Source organism: Astyanax mexicanus, chromosome 18, assembly GCF_023375975.1.
Source record: "Astyanax mexicanus isolate ESR-SI-001 chromosome 18, AstMex3_surface, whole genome shotgun sequence".
In the NCBI taxonomy this organism is placed as follows: Eukaryota; Metazoa; Chordata; class Actinopteri; order Characiformes; family Acestrorhamphidae; genus Astyanax; species Astyanax mexicanus.
In genome coordinates, this window is record NC_064425.1 from 14,244,793 (window position 1) to 14,258,609 (window position 13,817).

At 37.2% G+C, this 13,817-nt stretch overlaps 2 protein-coding genes across 2 annotated transcripts in view; both read left to right on the forward strand.

Annotated features, from left to right (window-relative positions):
* The first annotated feature begins 1,960 nt into the window (after window positions 1–1,960).
* Window positions 1,961–13,817, forward strand: part of LOC103045605 (multidrug and toxin extrusion protein 1) — a 31,970-nt gene continuing 20,113 nt past the window's right edge. Inside the window, exon 1 of the mRNA XM_049466885.1 lies at window positions 1,961–1,992. Within this exon, the coding sequence (XP_049322842.1) occupies window positions 1,976–1,992 (17 nt within the window). The 5' untranslated portion in view covers window positions 1,961–1,975. The remainder of the gene's footprint in view (window positions 1,993–13,817) is intronic.
* Window positions 1,976–13,795, forward strand: LOC103046413 (multidrug and toxin extrusion protein 1). Its single transcript, XM_007237922.4, has 17 exons — window positions 1,976–2,119; window positions 3,454–3,555; window positions 3,702–3,770; window positions 5,444–5,592; window positions 6,234–6,276; window positions 6,383–6,427; window positions 6,630–6,727; window positions 6,829–6,926; window positions 7,985–8,098; window positions 8,326–8,393; window positions 9,626–9,734; window positions 9,828–9,903; window positions 10,019–10,088; window positions 10,622–10,754; window positions 10,876–10,970; window positions 11,065–11,166; window positions 11,803–13,795. Exons 1-17 carry the CDS (start codon window positions 1,976–1,978, stop codon window positions 12,109–12,111), a joined length of 1,824 nt encoding a protein of 607 aa, XP_007237984.3. The 3' UTR covers window positions 12,112–13,795.

Here is a 13,817-nt window from a genome sequence, read left to right on the forward strand (position 1 = left end):
AAGTGGATGAGTCAGGTGCTAGGGGGCCTGTCAGGTAAGAACTTAGCCTAAGAGCTAACTAGTTAGCTATGCTCTAAATGGCTGTAAATAAGGTTAAACAGTCTGTTGGGATAGCATAGGTATCTACTCTATGATCAGTGTCTATAGCATTAACCTATTTAAGACTGCATTAATTCTGAATACGATATGATCATAATGTGATAATTTGATATTAAATGCACAGAAATTCTGACAAATACAGAAGAAGGTTACTAGGGTTATCTTTTTTATCTTGAGCGTATACATTTTCTTTAGAGGACGTCGAAAAATGCAGCATCAACAACAACAAAAATACGGATTAACAAGGCAAATATAATGTGAATGTGAATAATGTAAGATTACATTACCTTTATTGTATTAATATATTATATGACTGCCTGGCAGAATCTAAGAGCATTTCATAAAGAAATGACTCTGTATTAATACAGTAATAATAATAATAATAATAATAGTGAACAATGAAACTTTCATAATAAAAGATTATGGGTAATAAAAAGAATATCTGCTGAGCATGTCAAAATCTTGTTTTGCTCAGCAGGTCTAATTTCCGCAGCATCTCCAAGGACAAAGGAAACAACCTCAGTGCTGCACCATCCCTGCGTTTTCAGATGACAGTACATTTGCTTCCAATTGCAGATTGAAAGATGTCCTCAGGCCCTCATCCTGAGGCAAGGGAAACACACTGGTTGATTGGAAGTTTAGTTCTCTAAATTGTTGATCACTGTTGATGCAAATTTATGGAGGGTCCTCTGTGATTTTATTCCCGTCCGGAATGACCATGTACGTTTTTTTCAATTGCAGTCCGGATGCAAGAGCTTTATCACTGAGTGGAAGAGTGAAATATTTATCACATACGTCCCCCTGAGAAACTAATCCCGTCCGGATAGGGCTTTAGTGTAGAAACGAGTTGACTTGCTTATCTCTGAATCTCCATTAGGTATGTTTTTGTTTGATGGTTTAGCTGGTCTAGAGCAGCTCAACCTGACTAATCTGTACAACCAGTATGACCAAGCTTGACCATACTGGTCTACCAGGAATACCAGCTGGTCAAGCTGGTCAAGATCAAGCTGGTTGACCAGCAAAAGCAAGCATGAACAAAATCAAAAGCAGCTTACAATATGCTGGTCAAGAGCTGGTTAGGGTATGTTCTGGATAACCAGCTTTTTAAGCACTTTGACCATCATGCAAAACCAGCTGCCAGCAAAATCTGATTCTGAGATTAATTTTTAACACTTTATTTCTTATAAATGTTGCCTACAGAACACTATGTAGCCGGTTTGTCTCTCCTTTATACCCAAATAGATTTACTGTGTAGTAAATCAGCTACAGATTTAGAGGTGCAGCACATTTTTATGTGAAAATCTTGGTGTGAAATCTCTCCAGTGCTGACCCAAAGCAGAAGGCAGTGTAAATAAACAGAAGAGAACAGCTGTTGCAACTGCTCTTGTTTTTCCTTAATTTACTTCTTTTCTTGGGGTCATTCTTCCCGTGCAAACGTTGATTCTCGATGACAGCAAGCAAGTCTAATGACTTGTGTTAATGTTTGTTTTATTCAATATGAATGGTCAAGGATTTTAGCTAAATGTAAGTTTCTAACTTACATTCAGTAGAACCAGTCCCTTGTCTGCAGCAGTGCATTTACGAAGGCCGCCTGGTTCAGTAACTTTTGAAGTGTTTGTTAACCGAGTGCTGATCAATTGTCTAGAAATCCCACTGATGTTCAGAAATACTCTCCCACCAGCCTCTAGTCACTACTGCAAACATCCTCTTCCCTTTCTGCATTGAATCAAAGCTCACTATTGTCTGCTTCTCATTTAATCAGTCAACTTTTAAGGGTTGCGAAACGTTCTCCTAGAGGCCAGAGGAACACACAGCTGCAGCGGAGCTGCCGTCTCCTGCAGAGACCGAAGCTTCAGTGAGACGGAGCTCAGAGGAGATGATGGACTGCTCCAGGTTCCGGGCTGAAGCTCCTTCTGAGGAGCCCAGCGCCAAGCTGTTCTGCTGCGGCTGTGTGAGACGCTACATTCCTCTGGTTTACAGAGAGGAGATCTACCACATACTGCGCATGACTGGACCCCTGGTGAGAAATCAACTCCAAAACACACATACATACAAACATATATACATATTCTAAAATGAAAGACTGAAAGTGTTAGAAATATTGTGTGTGTATTTGTATGTGTGTGTGTGTTAGTTGGATCTCTGGTTATGCAGATCACACATGATAACATTTTATTTAGAGAAAATTCAGTAGAGCTGAAAGATAAAGAAAATATAGGATGATGGGAATAGGATATAGAAAAAAAAAACATTTTTGGTTCCACAAAGAACCATTTTTGCAAAAGAGATAAAATTTAAATTGCTCAACAACATTTACATTGACTACTTATAAATATTATACGATAAAAGGTTTTGTAACCACACATCTCTTTAACAAAAATGTTTCTTTATGGCAGCGGTTTTCAGATTGGGGTGCTAGGAGGGCCACAGAAATAACTAGACAGTTTTCAGGTATGTCAACTTATCCTTATCTGATTTGGCCCTAAAAGTGTCTTTTTATCTAAATTTTAGAATGTAGAAATTGGGATTTAAAAAAAAATATTGAGTTTTTGGGCTTTCTCGGTCACATGACATCGCGTTCAGTAGCTCCTCCATTTCCATTTGTTGTTGTGTTCAGGCAGATCTCCATGGAAACGTGCGCCCAAAGTATAATTACGGCGTTGCAGTGGACAAATTGCTATTTTATTAAACGTAAGGAGATTTCAAACCGGACGGGACTAAAATTACCGGAGGATCACGGAGTTCAGTAAAAACAAGAGAGTAAATTCTGCCTGAAATTTTCTCAGAGGACGTCTGAGAAAAACACGCACAAGGTCGCTTCGAACGGGAATAAAATTACAGAAGACCCTCTATAAAAGAGAAAATTACATTAGGAACCCCTGAGAAACTAATCCCATCCGGACAGGGTTTATGTCTACTAACACCATACATAATGCCAGGCATGGGCTAGATGGGCTTTTGGGATAAGTGATGGGTGAGGTGGTGATCATGCAACATGCTGACCTTGCTAATGCTCTTGTTGCTGAATGCCATCAAATCCAATTCTGACTGCAAAATCTAGTATAAAGACTTTATTTGGACAGTAGAGACATTTACAAGTGTTCCAATACTTTTGTCCGTGTAGTGTAAGTTATGAGAAAAAAACTATGAGCAAGTCAAAAATGAATAAAACACATGTTTACAGATCATATTACAGTATATGTATATTTTATACTGTATACTACTGTATAAGCGTCTGTCATCTGTGCAATTTAATGTACATTGTTAACATTTCTGTTAATTCTTTGTTTCTTCCTAAACACAACACTGATTCTTTCATATTTGTTGGAAATATTGCTGTTTTTGTATCTCCAGCTTGTGTGCCGGTTCCTGAACTTCCTCCTTTTCTTCGTGGTCACAATGTTCTGTGGGCGTCTGGGGAACACTGAGCTGGCAGGCTACGGCATGGCTTCAGCAGTGAGTCCCTCTTGTGGCTCTTGAGTAATCATTTATATAGATTTTTATAAATGAATGAGTCCAGGAACTACTTTACAGGAAAATAAAAGTAAAGATGATGTTGGTCTATTATTCCAAATAACTGTCCAAATTTTATTGTTTTTCAGACAATAAATGTAACTACGGCAGCTACAGGATTTGGACTAGCTTTAGCGTGTGATACGCTGGTCTCACAGGTATGTGAATTTTAGTCATTCCTTTTCTTTGACTCATAAAACAATCATTCAAATAACAATAATTCAATATTTAAATGACATTCATCAAATTCAGGGTTTTAAATAATTGAGTTAATTAAGTAAGTTCTCACCATGCTTATGTGTATCCTGGTCACAATAATTATGTTATAGACTTATAATACATATATGGACGTGACCTCAGTAATTTCTGCTGACCTCAGTATTGCCTGTTATATTTTACCAGAGGTGGAAAAAGTACTAAAAATTGTAACTAAGTAAAAGTATCTTTACTTTGCTATAATTCTACTCAAGTAAAAGTGAAAGTACCCATTTAAAAATCTGCTCGAGAAAGTAAAAAGTACTCAATTTAAAATGTACTTTTGAGCAAAAGTTACATAGTTACTTTTAATTATTTGATGTAAAAAAATACAACAAATCATAAATTAAATAGTTTTTAATTAACTATTATTACACATAATAATTTATAATAATACTACCTTTCAGGCAGTAGTTGTTCAGACCAAACCATTTTTAAACATTTTCAAGAACAAGTGGCATAGGTTTCTATGATCCATTTGTTTCTTTACTTTTAAAAATGTATGGTCATATAAAGTGACTATAAACCGTATTTTTATAGTTTTACAGGTCATTGTTATATTTTAACTTCCCATTAACATGCTTTAACTTCTATTTACATGTTTTTTTTTAACATTTAAGCAGATTTTTAATGATAGGAATACTCACCACCACATGCTTTCTCAGGTTTGATGTGGAAGTTTTAAAAGCTGACAGCTCTGTCCAGCGGGGCACATTTTGTATTGCATTTGAACGTTATTGCCTCGTTATTCCAAGCGCAAGCATCTGTGTACCAGCGCATCCGTGCTTATTTATTTATTTTTTTTATTTCAGACAATTGTTTTTTTTTCTCCCCAGCAATATATTTTTTACTCAGTAACGAGGAGTTTTCCAATGTAGCAAAGTAAATTACTTGTGTCAAAATATACTTGACTAAAATTTAAATTACGTATTTTAAAAACTACTTTAAAAATTACAAATTACTTATAAAATCTACTCAATTACAGTAACTTCAGTAAATGTAATTCATTACTTTCCACCTCTGTATTTTACTTATGTTTTAAGTAAACTTATGTTATGTTTTAAGTTTACTTATGTTTTACTAACTTTAAATTGAAATTGACTTAGCATTAAAGTTAATAAGCTATTATGCTGATTTTGTTTAAAAACGCTGGTAATTATATATATTATTCATTTTGGACTTAAAAATATATACAGTCAATGGCCACCAGCAACACCTGTGCAGGAATCTATATATAAACCCCAGTTAAACCACACTTGATTTTTTTCTAAATTAATACGTTTGTGGAACACAGAACAACTGATTCCATCCTGAGAATCATTACATTTCCCCTGTACTATGGGGAGATTAAAAGCTCAACTGGATTGGTTGTGACTGGACTGTAGTTTACTCATATAAAATAAAGTGTTTTTTAATATAAACAACCACCCATTTGCTTACATTAGTGCAACTACTAATAATGTACCTAAATAAAGAATACAGTTTGTATCAATTTGTATCAAACTGATATCAAAGAATAAGATATCAGAGATTTAAAACCTTCCTCTAATATAGAGTGTTCTGCTGTTGTCCTCAGACGTTTGGGAGTAAGAATCCTCTTCATGTGGGGGTCATCCTGCAGAGGGGAGTCCTGATCCTGCTGCTTTTCTGTCTGCCATGCTGGGCTCTGCTCATCAACACCCAGCCCCTTCTCCTCTTGGTGGGGCAAGACCCTGAGGTGGCCAGGTGACTAATAAGCTTACTCAATATATACTAAAGGAAATTAATTGGAAAAGTGATAGAGAACAGTAGTAAATTTTGATCTCACTGTGGTAATTTTACCATAGTAAGAGTTGTAACAAATCAAATCTTTTGAAACTAGGGGTGTAATGGTCAGTGGCCAATGTATTTGTGGAAAATTGTCACTACAGTGGTGTCATGCAGTAGAACAGGGAATGCATGTTAGGCTTCTGTAATTTCACAAATTCAATCTCACTGCTCTGTTTTTTTCACCTCTCCCTTTTTGCTGTTGCATGAATATGGCATTGTAAACTCTAGACAACTGTAAATTCTTTCACCAAAGATCTGGCTTTACCTTCCTATTTCAAATCATAAAATTATGATGGATTGGACAAGGATATTGTGTTTGCTTTTTTGTGTGGAAACATGTTGAACACAATAATGCTTACAGCTTAATTAACTCACTACAGGCCTCAGGGGGCACTTAAGGCACATGATAAACATAAACTTTCATTTGCAAAGAAACCTGGATTAGTCTTATGTTTTTTTGCTTTTTCCACCATAAATGTAAAGAAGTGTGGGCTACAGGATCTAAGGTATTTTAAACACAATCACAGCAATAATAAAGGTCTTGTTTTTTGTTCCAGGATAGCACAGATTTATGTTGTTGCTTACATTCCGGCTGTTCCAGTAAGGCCAACATTTCATTCCGTTATATTTCACAAAAGATGTGACATCATATCTATGGGCATATCAGTGCTTTCTTATGTTTGCTTGGTTTTCTTCCAATGTACAGGCCATGTTCCTGTACCAGCTGCAGCTGTCTTACCTGCAAAACCAGGTTTGTTGATTAAGATTCATAGACTGAGTATTTTTTATTTTTTACCTTTAACTTCTATTACTTTTGTACTTCACTGTTGTAAGTCGCTTTGGACAAAAGCATCTGCCAAATGTAATGTAAAAACATAGCCACAGTACAGAGGTTAAGCTGCACAGTATTGCAATCTCTGTGTTTAAACCATGCTTTATTGACTTCTGTCCAGGGTGTGATCATACCTCAAATGTATGCATCTGTGGTGGCCAATATCGTGAACGCTCTAGCTAACTATGTTTTGCTCTTTTGGTGGGACCTCGGAGTACAGTGAGTGTGCTTTGTTTTTGTTGTTCTTTTCTATTTTTCTAACTCCTCTAAAAAGATACTCACTTTTTATTATTTCATAAATACTTGTGCTTCTATTTCAGTGGTTCTGCAGCAGCCAACAGTTTTGCTCAGATCTTCAGCTGCATTGCGTTGTTTACATACATTCGGATAAAGAAACTCCATGTAAAGACATGGGGAGGTGAGTTTGACCCTGTTTAAACCTGGACACAAAATGCAAGTGTAAATTGCATTTATTGCAGCATTAATGTCAAAAGCTCTGGCATTGCTAATCTGGATTTTAGTGATTTTTTATGGGCTTGATTGGTCAATTTGAATATGCCTATTTTAACTACAAGCTACAGACAAAGTTGCCATTACAATATAATATATTATAATATAATATAATATAATATAATAATTCAACCATGGAAATAATAATTTTTCTTCCTCAAAATTGGCGGTCCCTAGTGTTTAGGGTGCTATACTGCTAGCAGAATCCACTTAGAGATGTTCTTTCAGAATAACGACTGGGTCGGATAACTTTGGGTGGGTAGATGGCACTCTCTCCACATCACTCCAAAGGGTGATGTCGCTCAGCTCAAGGCGTCTGTGAGTTGATGTATCAGAGCCGAGTTGCTGCGTTTTTCTGCACTCCCACGGGACAGAACTCCCCCAATTTGATAAATAGTTAAGAAAATTATTTCTCATCTGAATTATTCCGCCAGCACTCATCCACACGACTGCAACAACCCCCCCCCCGGCACTGATGTATGTGGCGGGCGGGAGTGGGATTAAAAGAAGCGATATTTGGCGGGAGTGGGCAGTAACGGGACAAAAACACACAGACGCGGGTTTAAAAAAGCAGTCCCGCTAGGACCTCTACTACTCAGCAATGCAGTTTAAAAAGAGGCGGAGTTTGACTTCACATGCACTGGAGGAGGCATGTGCTATTCTGCTAGTCTTCACCCTCCTGGTGTTAGTGCATCACTAGTGATTGGGGAGTCCTAATGAGTGAGTTGGGTAGTTGGCCATGTACATTGCGGAGAAAATGGGAATAAAATTGAAATAAAACTATTAAAAAGCATTTTTAAGTGCTGTCACTTTTTCCAAATCTGACACTCTATCAGCCTTTCTTACCATTTATTACACTTTTTTACTACAGTTTTTCTGTGTACAGTAAAAAAGAGCCTTTAAAATAACAAAATGGTGCCGTTTTCAGCGTTGTTTCACAGTGTTGCTTCCTCTTTACTTATACAGGCTGGTCATCAGAGTCACTGCAGGATTGGGGGGCTTACATGAAGCTGGCTATTCCTAGCACACTAATGGCTTGCTTTGAATGGTGGATCTATGAGGTTGGGGGATTCTTAGCAGGTGCACTCTCTCAACAGATCATTTTAACTTAAAAAATCTATAGTTAAATATAAATACATAATTTAATCATTTCTGCTGTGAGTAAGAAACTATGAATATCAAGTACTACATATGTTTGTTATGTACAGCTTATTAGAGTAAAAGATTTTCAGTTTAAGTTAAGTTTAAGTAGAATTGTTCTTTTGTTGTACAAAACAAAACAGACTTTGTTCTTCTCTTCCTCACAGGAATGCTGGGAGAGGTTGACCTGGCAGCTCAGCACGTGGTCATAATGCTGGCTTACATAAACTACATGGTAATGAAGCATGTGATCTTTTAACCCTTCTCAATATTCATTTACTCACTTGAACCAAACTGTGTAATATATTACTGACAGCTAACAGCTAAACATCTGCTAAAGTGAGTGAAAGCCACAGTTTAAGTTTAAGCAAACTGGATTACTTTTTTAAGACACCTGGATTTGAGCTGTTTTGCGTGATGAAGGTGTGAAAAGTATTCACATTCATTATTCAGGTAGAAGTATAAATTACAGGGTTTAAAATACTTCTTTGGAAGTTGAAGTATCAACTCAAGCTTTTACTCTTTAAGTAAAAGTGTAAAAGTGCTACTTCGGGTATAAAAGTAAAAGTAATGTAAGGGGGAAAGGAGTCATTAAGTACAAAAGCTTAGGCTGCCCCACAGGAGCCTATAGTGCACCACTACACCCCCTCCACAAAACACTTTTTTTTTCTTTTTTTTTTTTTACTATGCACTAGGCTTCTTTTTTCAGCCACATATATCCCCATTGAAAATGAATGTATTTTAGTAGAATGTAAATTTATTAAAGAAGCTTATTTTGGACGTTTGGATCATCTTCATACTAGACTACATACATCTGCTATGTTCTTGATGGAATGTGACATGAAGTGTGCAGGTGTAATGGATCACAGTTTAAACCAATAGGGTGTCGGAATGGCCGTTTGTACTTCTTATTCAACTACAATCAGATTCACTCCATCTGGATGGATAGATTTATCTGGATAGGGGTTTTATTGAAAGATGAAACTGAAATGAAATAGGAGTAACGAGGCTATTTTAAAAATGTAAGGAGTAAAAAGATGATTAATGATAATTAAGTCAAAATGTAAGGAGTATGAGAAAAAATAAAAAAGAATAATTTTTAATAATAATAATGCATTTTATTCCCGTCTGGAACAACCATGTGCATGCTTTTCTCAGACATCCTCTGAGAAAATTTCAGGCAGAATTACCTCCTATTTTTCACTGAACTCCGTGGTCCTCCAGTAGAATTAGAAGTGTAAAATATTTCACAGACATCCCCCTGAGAAACTAACCCCATCCTTATAGGGCTTATGGCAAATTTCCAATGTTTGAATAAAATTACATAATTTCTGCTTTACACTAACTTTTACAAGTGATTTTGCCTGTAAGATTCTGAGTCTTTTCAGTGTATTGGCAAATTGTCTTTAAACAATTTACAATGAGTGTCAGACTTTTGAGTACTGTGTGTTTATGCTGTATATCCAGATTCCATTAGGTTTGCAAGGTGCAGCATGTGTGCGTGTGGGTAACGCACTAGGAGCTGGGAACACTGCCGGAGCCATTCACACTAGCAAGGTTTCTCTCATCTTAGCAGGTGACAACACTGTTATTAAATAAAATTCATAACTAACCCATCAACTAATAAAGTAAGATTGAGGCCTAATCCAAACCTCCACTCTCTTTACAGCTATACTGGCAATCCTTCAGGGCATTGTGCTCGCCTCTACAAAAACAGTCATTGCCTTCATTTTTACCTCAGATGAGTAAGTTTGTTCATCCAGTATAATGTTCTCAACTACAGCTAGAATACGTTTTTGCGTGAAAAAAAAGTGTAACCACTCATTCAACAGATTCTACCATGTCTGCCTTTACTTTCAGGAGCATAGCAGAGTTGGTCTCTGAACTCATGGGTATCTACTGCCCTCTTCAGTTCTTTAATGGAATATTGGTGAGTTCTTGAAATACACAATATGGACAAAAGTATTGGGACACCTGCTCATTCTTTGGTTATTCTGAAATGAAGGGTTTAAATAATGGTTTAAATCTTGCATCTGTTTGGTTAACTTAATCTACAGTCCAGGGAAGACTTTATACTAGATTTTGGGCATTGCTGTGGCCCCATCTTATCACAAAATTATTGTATGTAGCTTCTTCTCAGGCATATATGAATGTTGGCCCCATATATGAATGTCAGTGAATCCTGTATGTGGGAACACAATAAATATTTTAAGTAGGGCATTAATAGTAGAGTCAATTTTTACTCTTTATGTACAAACCCACCTAGGCCCACATGACTACAATGTTGGTTGGTGGGAGCATTCCAGAGAAGATGGTTTCACTGCTTCACAGCTCAGTGTCTGTTTATCTGCAGTACTTATATACCTGAAGTAAACAAGCTGATATCTCCATAAACATTTGGCTTTACAATGTACTACAATTATTACTATCTTCTGCTGTTTGTGACTGTTGTTTTTTTCTCAGTGTGTTGGAATGGGCATTCTTTTGGGCACTGGGCAGCAGAAGATAGCAGCTATTGCCAACCTGCTTGGATACTACCTAATAGGACTTCCTCTCAGCATCATTCTGACCTTTCCAGCTAAGCTGCAAGTTGCTGGTTTGTTCTTTTTTATGAGTCTACCCATATTACATGAATTCTCTTAGCATTGTATAGACAGCATTCTACATACAGCATACAGACAATTTCCTGACTTTCCACCTACTCGTCTTTTTAACAGGCTTCTGGTTGGGCCTCCTTGTTGCTGTCTTTTTGCTAGCAATCTATTTCATAGTCATCATCTTCAGACTAAACTGGAAGAAAATGACTGAGGAGGTACATTTAGTGACATTCTGTCATATGATAATCCATGTGTAGATGGTGGTTGTTAATGCTGTCAGTTAATGCTGAGTATCTGCTCCTCTTGAAGGCTATTAAGCGTGCTGGAATGGGGAAGACTGTAATCCATTCCGACTTTAGATCCAGCCATCGCCTCTCTGATAGCTTTTTTCTTGCAGTCACAAATGGAGAGGTAAGTTACAGTATTCTTGGTGTAAGTAGTTTTTTCACACTTCTTGTTCTTCATCTATTGTTTGCCAATTGTTTGTCAATTGTCTGCCTGATATTACACCACTAAATCTTGAGTATTTATATTCAAGCATTACATAAAAAGCTTTCATGATTGATAAGGAGTGTTACTGACAATCATAATTGTAATTGTAATAGAAAATAGAAAAAAATATGTAACTAAATCTGCCAATGTCAAAATATAATGAATAAAATCATTAAAATAGCTCTTTCCTGAACTGTATTTTAAATAAAATATTTTCTTGAATACAAATCAAACAGATTGTCTTCCAAACCTTTGCGTTTGTCTAGATTTTAAGTTTATTATCAAACCTGCAGAATTTGTGTTTATTCCTATTACTGATCTGAAAACAGGCGTGTCCAAGTGTCCTGTAGGAAATTTCAAAGTCCGTAAATTGTCAGAGTGTAAATAACTTTTTTTACTGTAAACAAAAGGGTTTTTTATCACCTACACCTGTAGCCTGTATACAGGACAAGGCACTTTAAGGCCTTAAACTGGCCATACTGTTTTTTTTTTCAGGCGGGAGTAAACCAGAAAGCCCTAAGAAATTTTTTTTTTTTTTTTATATTCTATTTTTAGAATGGGAATGTCTATCAGATTGTGAGCTCTCGAGACCAGACCGAGGAAAGAAGTCCTCCAGTAGCTCAAGAAAGACAGGGAGTGAGACAAGAAGAAGAAAAGAGTTCTGCAGCACCAAAGCTGTCCACCTCTCAGCTTATGATCAGGAGAGGCCTGACCACTCTGACTGCTGTTCTGATCCTGGCTGTTGGGACAGTCGTACATCTTACTGTTCCTCTGCCTGAGGAGGCCTTCATTACCAACAGCACTATGGACTGGGAGAACTTCACTTCACCTGCTCCACTCACCACACAAACATTGTCCTTTTGAGCCTGATGGACCAAGGACTGGAACACAACTTGATCTGATTTTTTTAACTGATCTATGCATATTGGTACACCGATTAGCCGTAACATTACAGCTCTGCCTGGCAAAGACAAACACATTGATTATCTTCACCTATAGTGGCACCTGTCAAGGGCAGAAAGTAAAAAGTCAGTTAGTGTAGGTGATGCATTAGAAGCTGGACAATTGGCAAGCTTTAGGATCTGAGCCAGGGCTAGGCAATTGGGTCAGAGAATGTCCAAAATGGTCTAAAACAATCAGTTGGATCTTGTGAGATGCATACCAAATACGAAAAGGACAGTGGATGAACTGGTAACTTCAAAAGTTACAGGACTTAAAATATCTTCTAATAATGTCTTCAGTGGTTATGTGGGTTCAAGGTCTTGATTGGTCAGGTCTGTTGTGGTGGAACAAAGGGAGCAACATAATTCACATTAGGTTAATGCACTATAATATTAGTGCTAATGTTATGATTGATCAGTGTATACTTAGTATACTGAGCATAATGTATTGGACTTTATTGGGATAAGATTTTACATGTTGACCACAGATATGTCTGTATATTGGTGAGGTGGCAGTCTTATAGTACATTATACACACTGTATATTGTATTCCAGTAATATAAAACTGGACCAAACTTCCTATTTGTAATTGAGAAAAGAGGTAAACACATGCCTGGTAGAACCTTTGGTTAGTTCTTGTAGTAAATCAATGTAGCACTGAAACATCTCATCTCTGTATTAAAACTGGGATAAACTGGTCAGATGTTTAAAGAATGTTTTCACTATAAGGAAATGTACAGGGGTTGGACAATGAAACTGAAACACCTGTCATTTTAGTGTGAGAGGTTTCTTGGCTAAATTGGACCAGCCTGGTAGCCAATCTTTATGAACTGCACATTGCACAAGTAAGAGCAGGGTGTAAAGGTTCAATTATGGGTGACATACCAGAGTTCAAAAGAGGATAAACTGTTGGTGTCTTGCTGGCGCATCTGTGACCAAGCCAGCAAGTCTTTGTGATGTATCAAGAGCCACGGTATCCAGGGTAATGTCAGCATACCACCAAGAAGCACGAACCACATCCAACAGGATTAACTGTGGACACAAGAGGAAGCTGTCTGAAGGGGATGTTCGGGTGCTAACCCGGATTGTATCCAAAAAACATAAAACCACGGCTGCCCGAATCACGGCAGAATTCAATGTGCACCTCAACTCTCCTGTTTCCACCAGAACTGTCCGTTGGGACAATAAATTATTGTGGTCTAAAACCAGTTGTTTCAGTTTCATTGTCCAATCCCTGTACATTACAAAATATATGTGTTTATTGGCTCTAAATAATTAAGTTCCTTTATGTAGGTAGCAAGGTTAAAAAAAAAATTATTGACTTTAACATTGTATGCTCATACAGTCTCTTGTCTAATCTTATCCATAAATACAAACGTCTATAAATACCCTAAAGGGTAGGATGCCCTCTGAGGTTCGGCACTCTTCGGAGATTTCAGGGCAACTGGCTCCACCCCTACTTGGGTCCATGTTCTCCTGAGCCCAATCACACAGCTCTGGCCATCAGCATTAGTGTCCTTCTGCTCTCTACCTGTTCAGAATCACATATATGACAAGACCACCAGCTGGTCTCTGTACAAATAAATTGTGAGGTGCACCTCCAGGTATCCAGTCTTAGTAATTTCCTTT

Coding starts and splice junctions, on each gene's coding strand:
- LOC103046413 (XM_007237922.4), top strand. CDS start 1,976: ATGATGGACTGCTCCAGGTTCCGGGCTGAAGCTCCTTCTGAGGAGCCC. Junction 3,556..3,701: donor GCTACGGCATGGCTTCAGCA/GTGAGTCCCTCT, acceptor ATTGTTTTTCAG/ACAATAAATGTAACTACGGC. Junction 8,394..9,625: donor TGGCTTACATAAACTACATG/GTAATGAAGCAT, acceptor CTGTATATCCAG/ATTCCATTAGGTTTGCAAGG.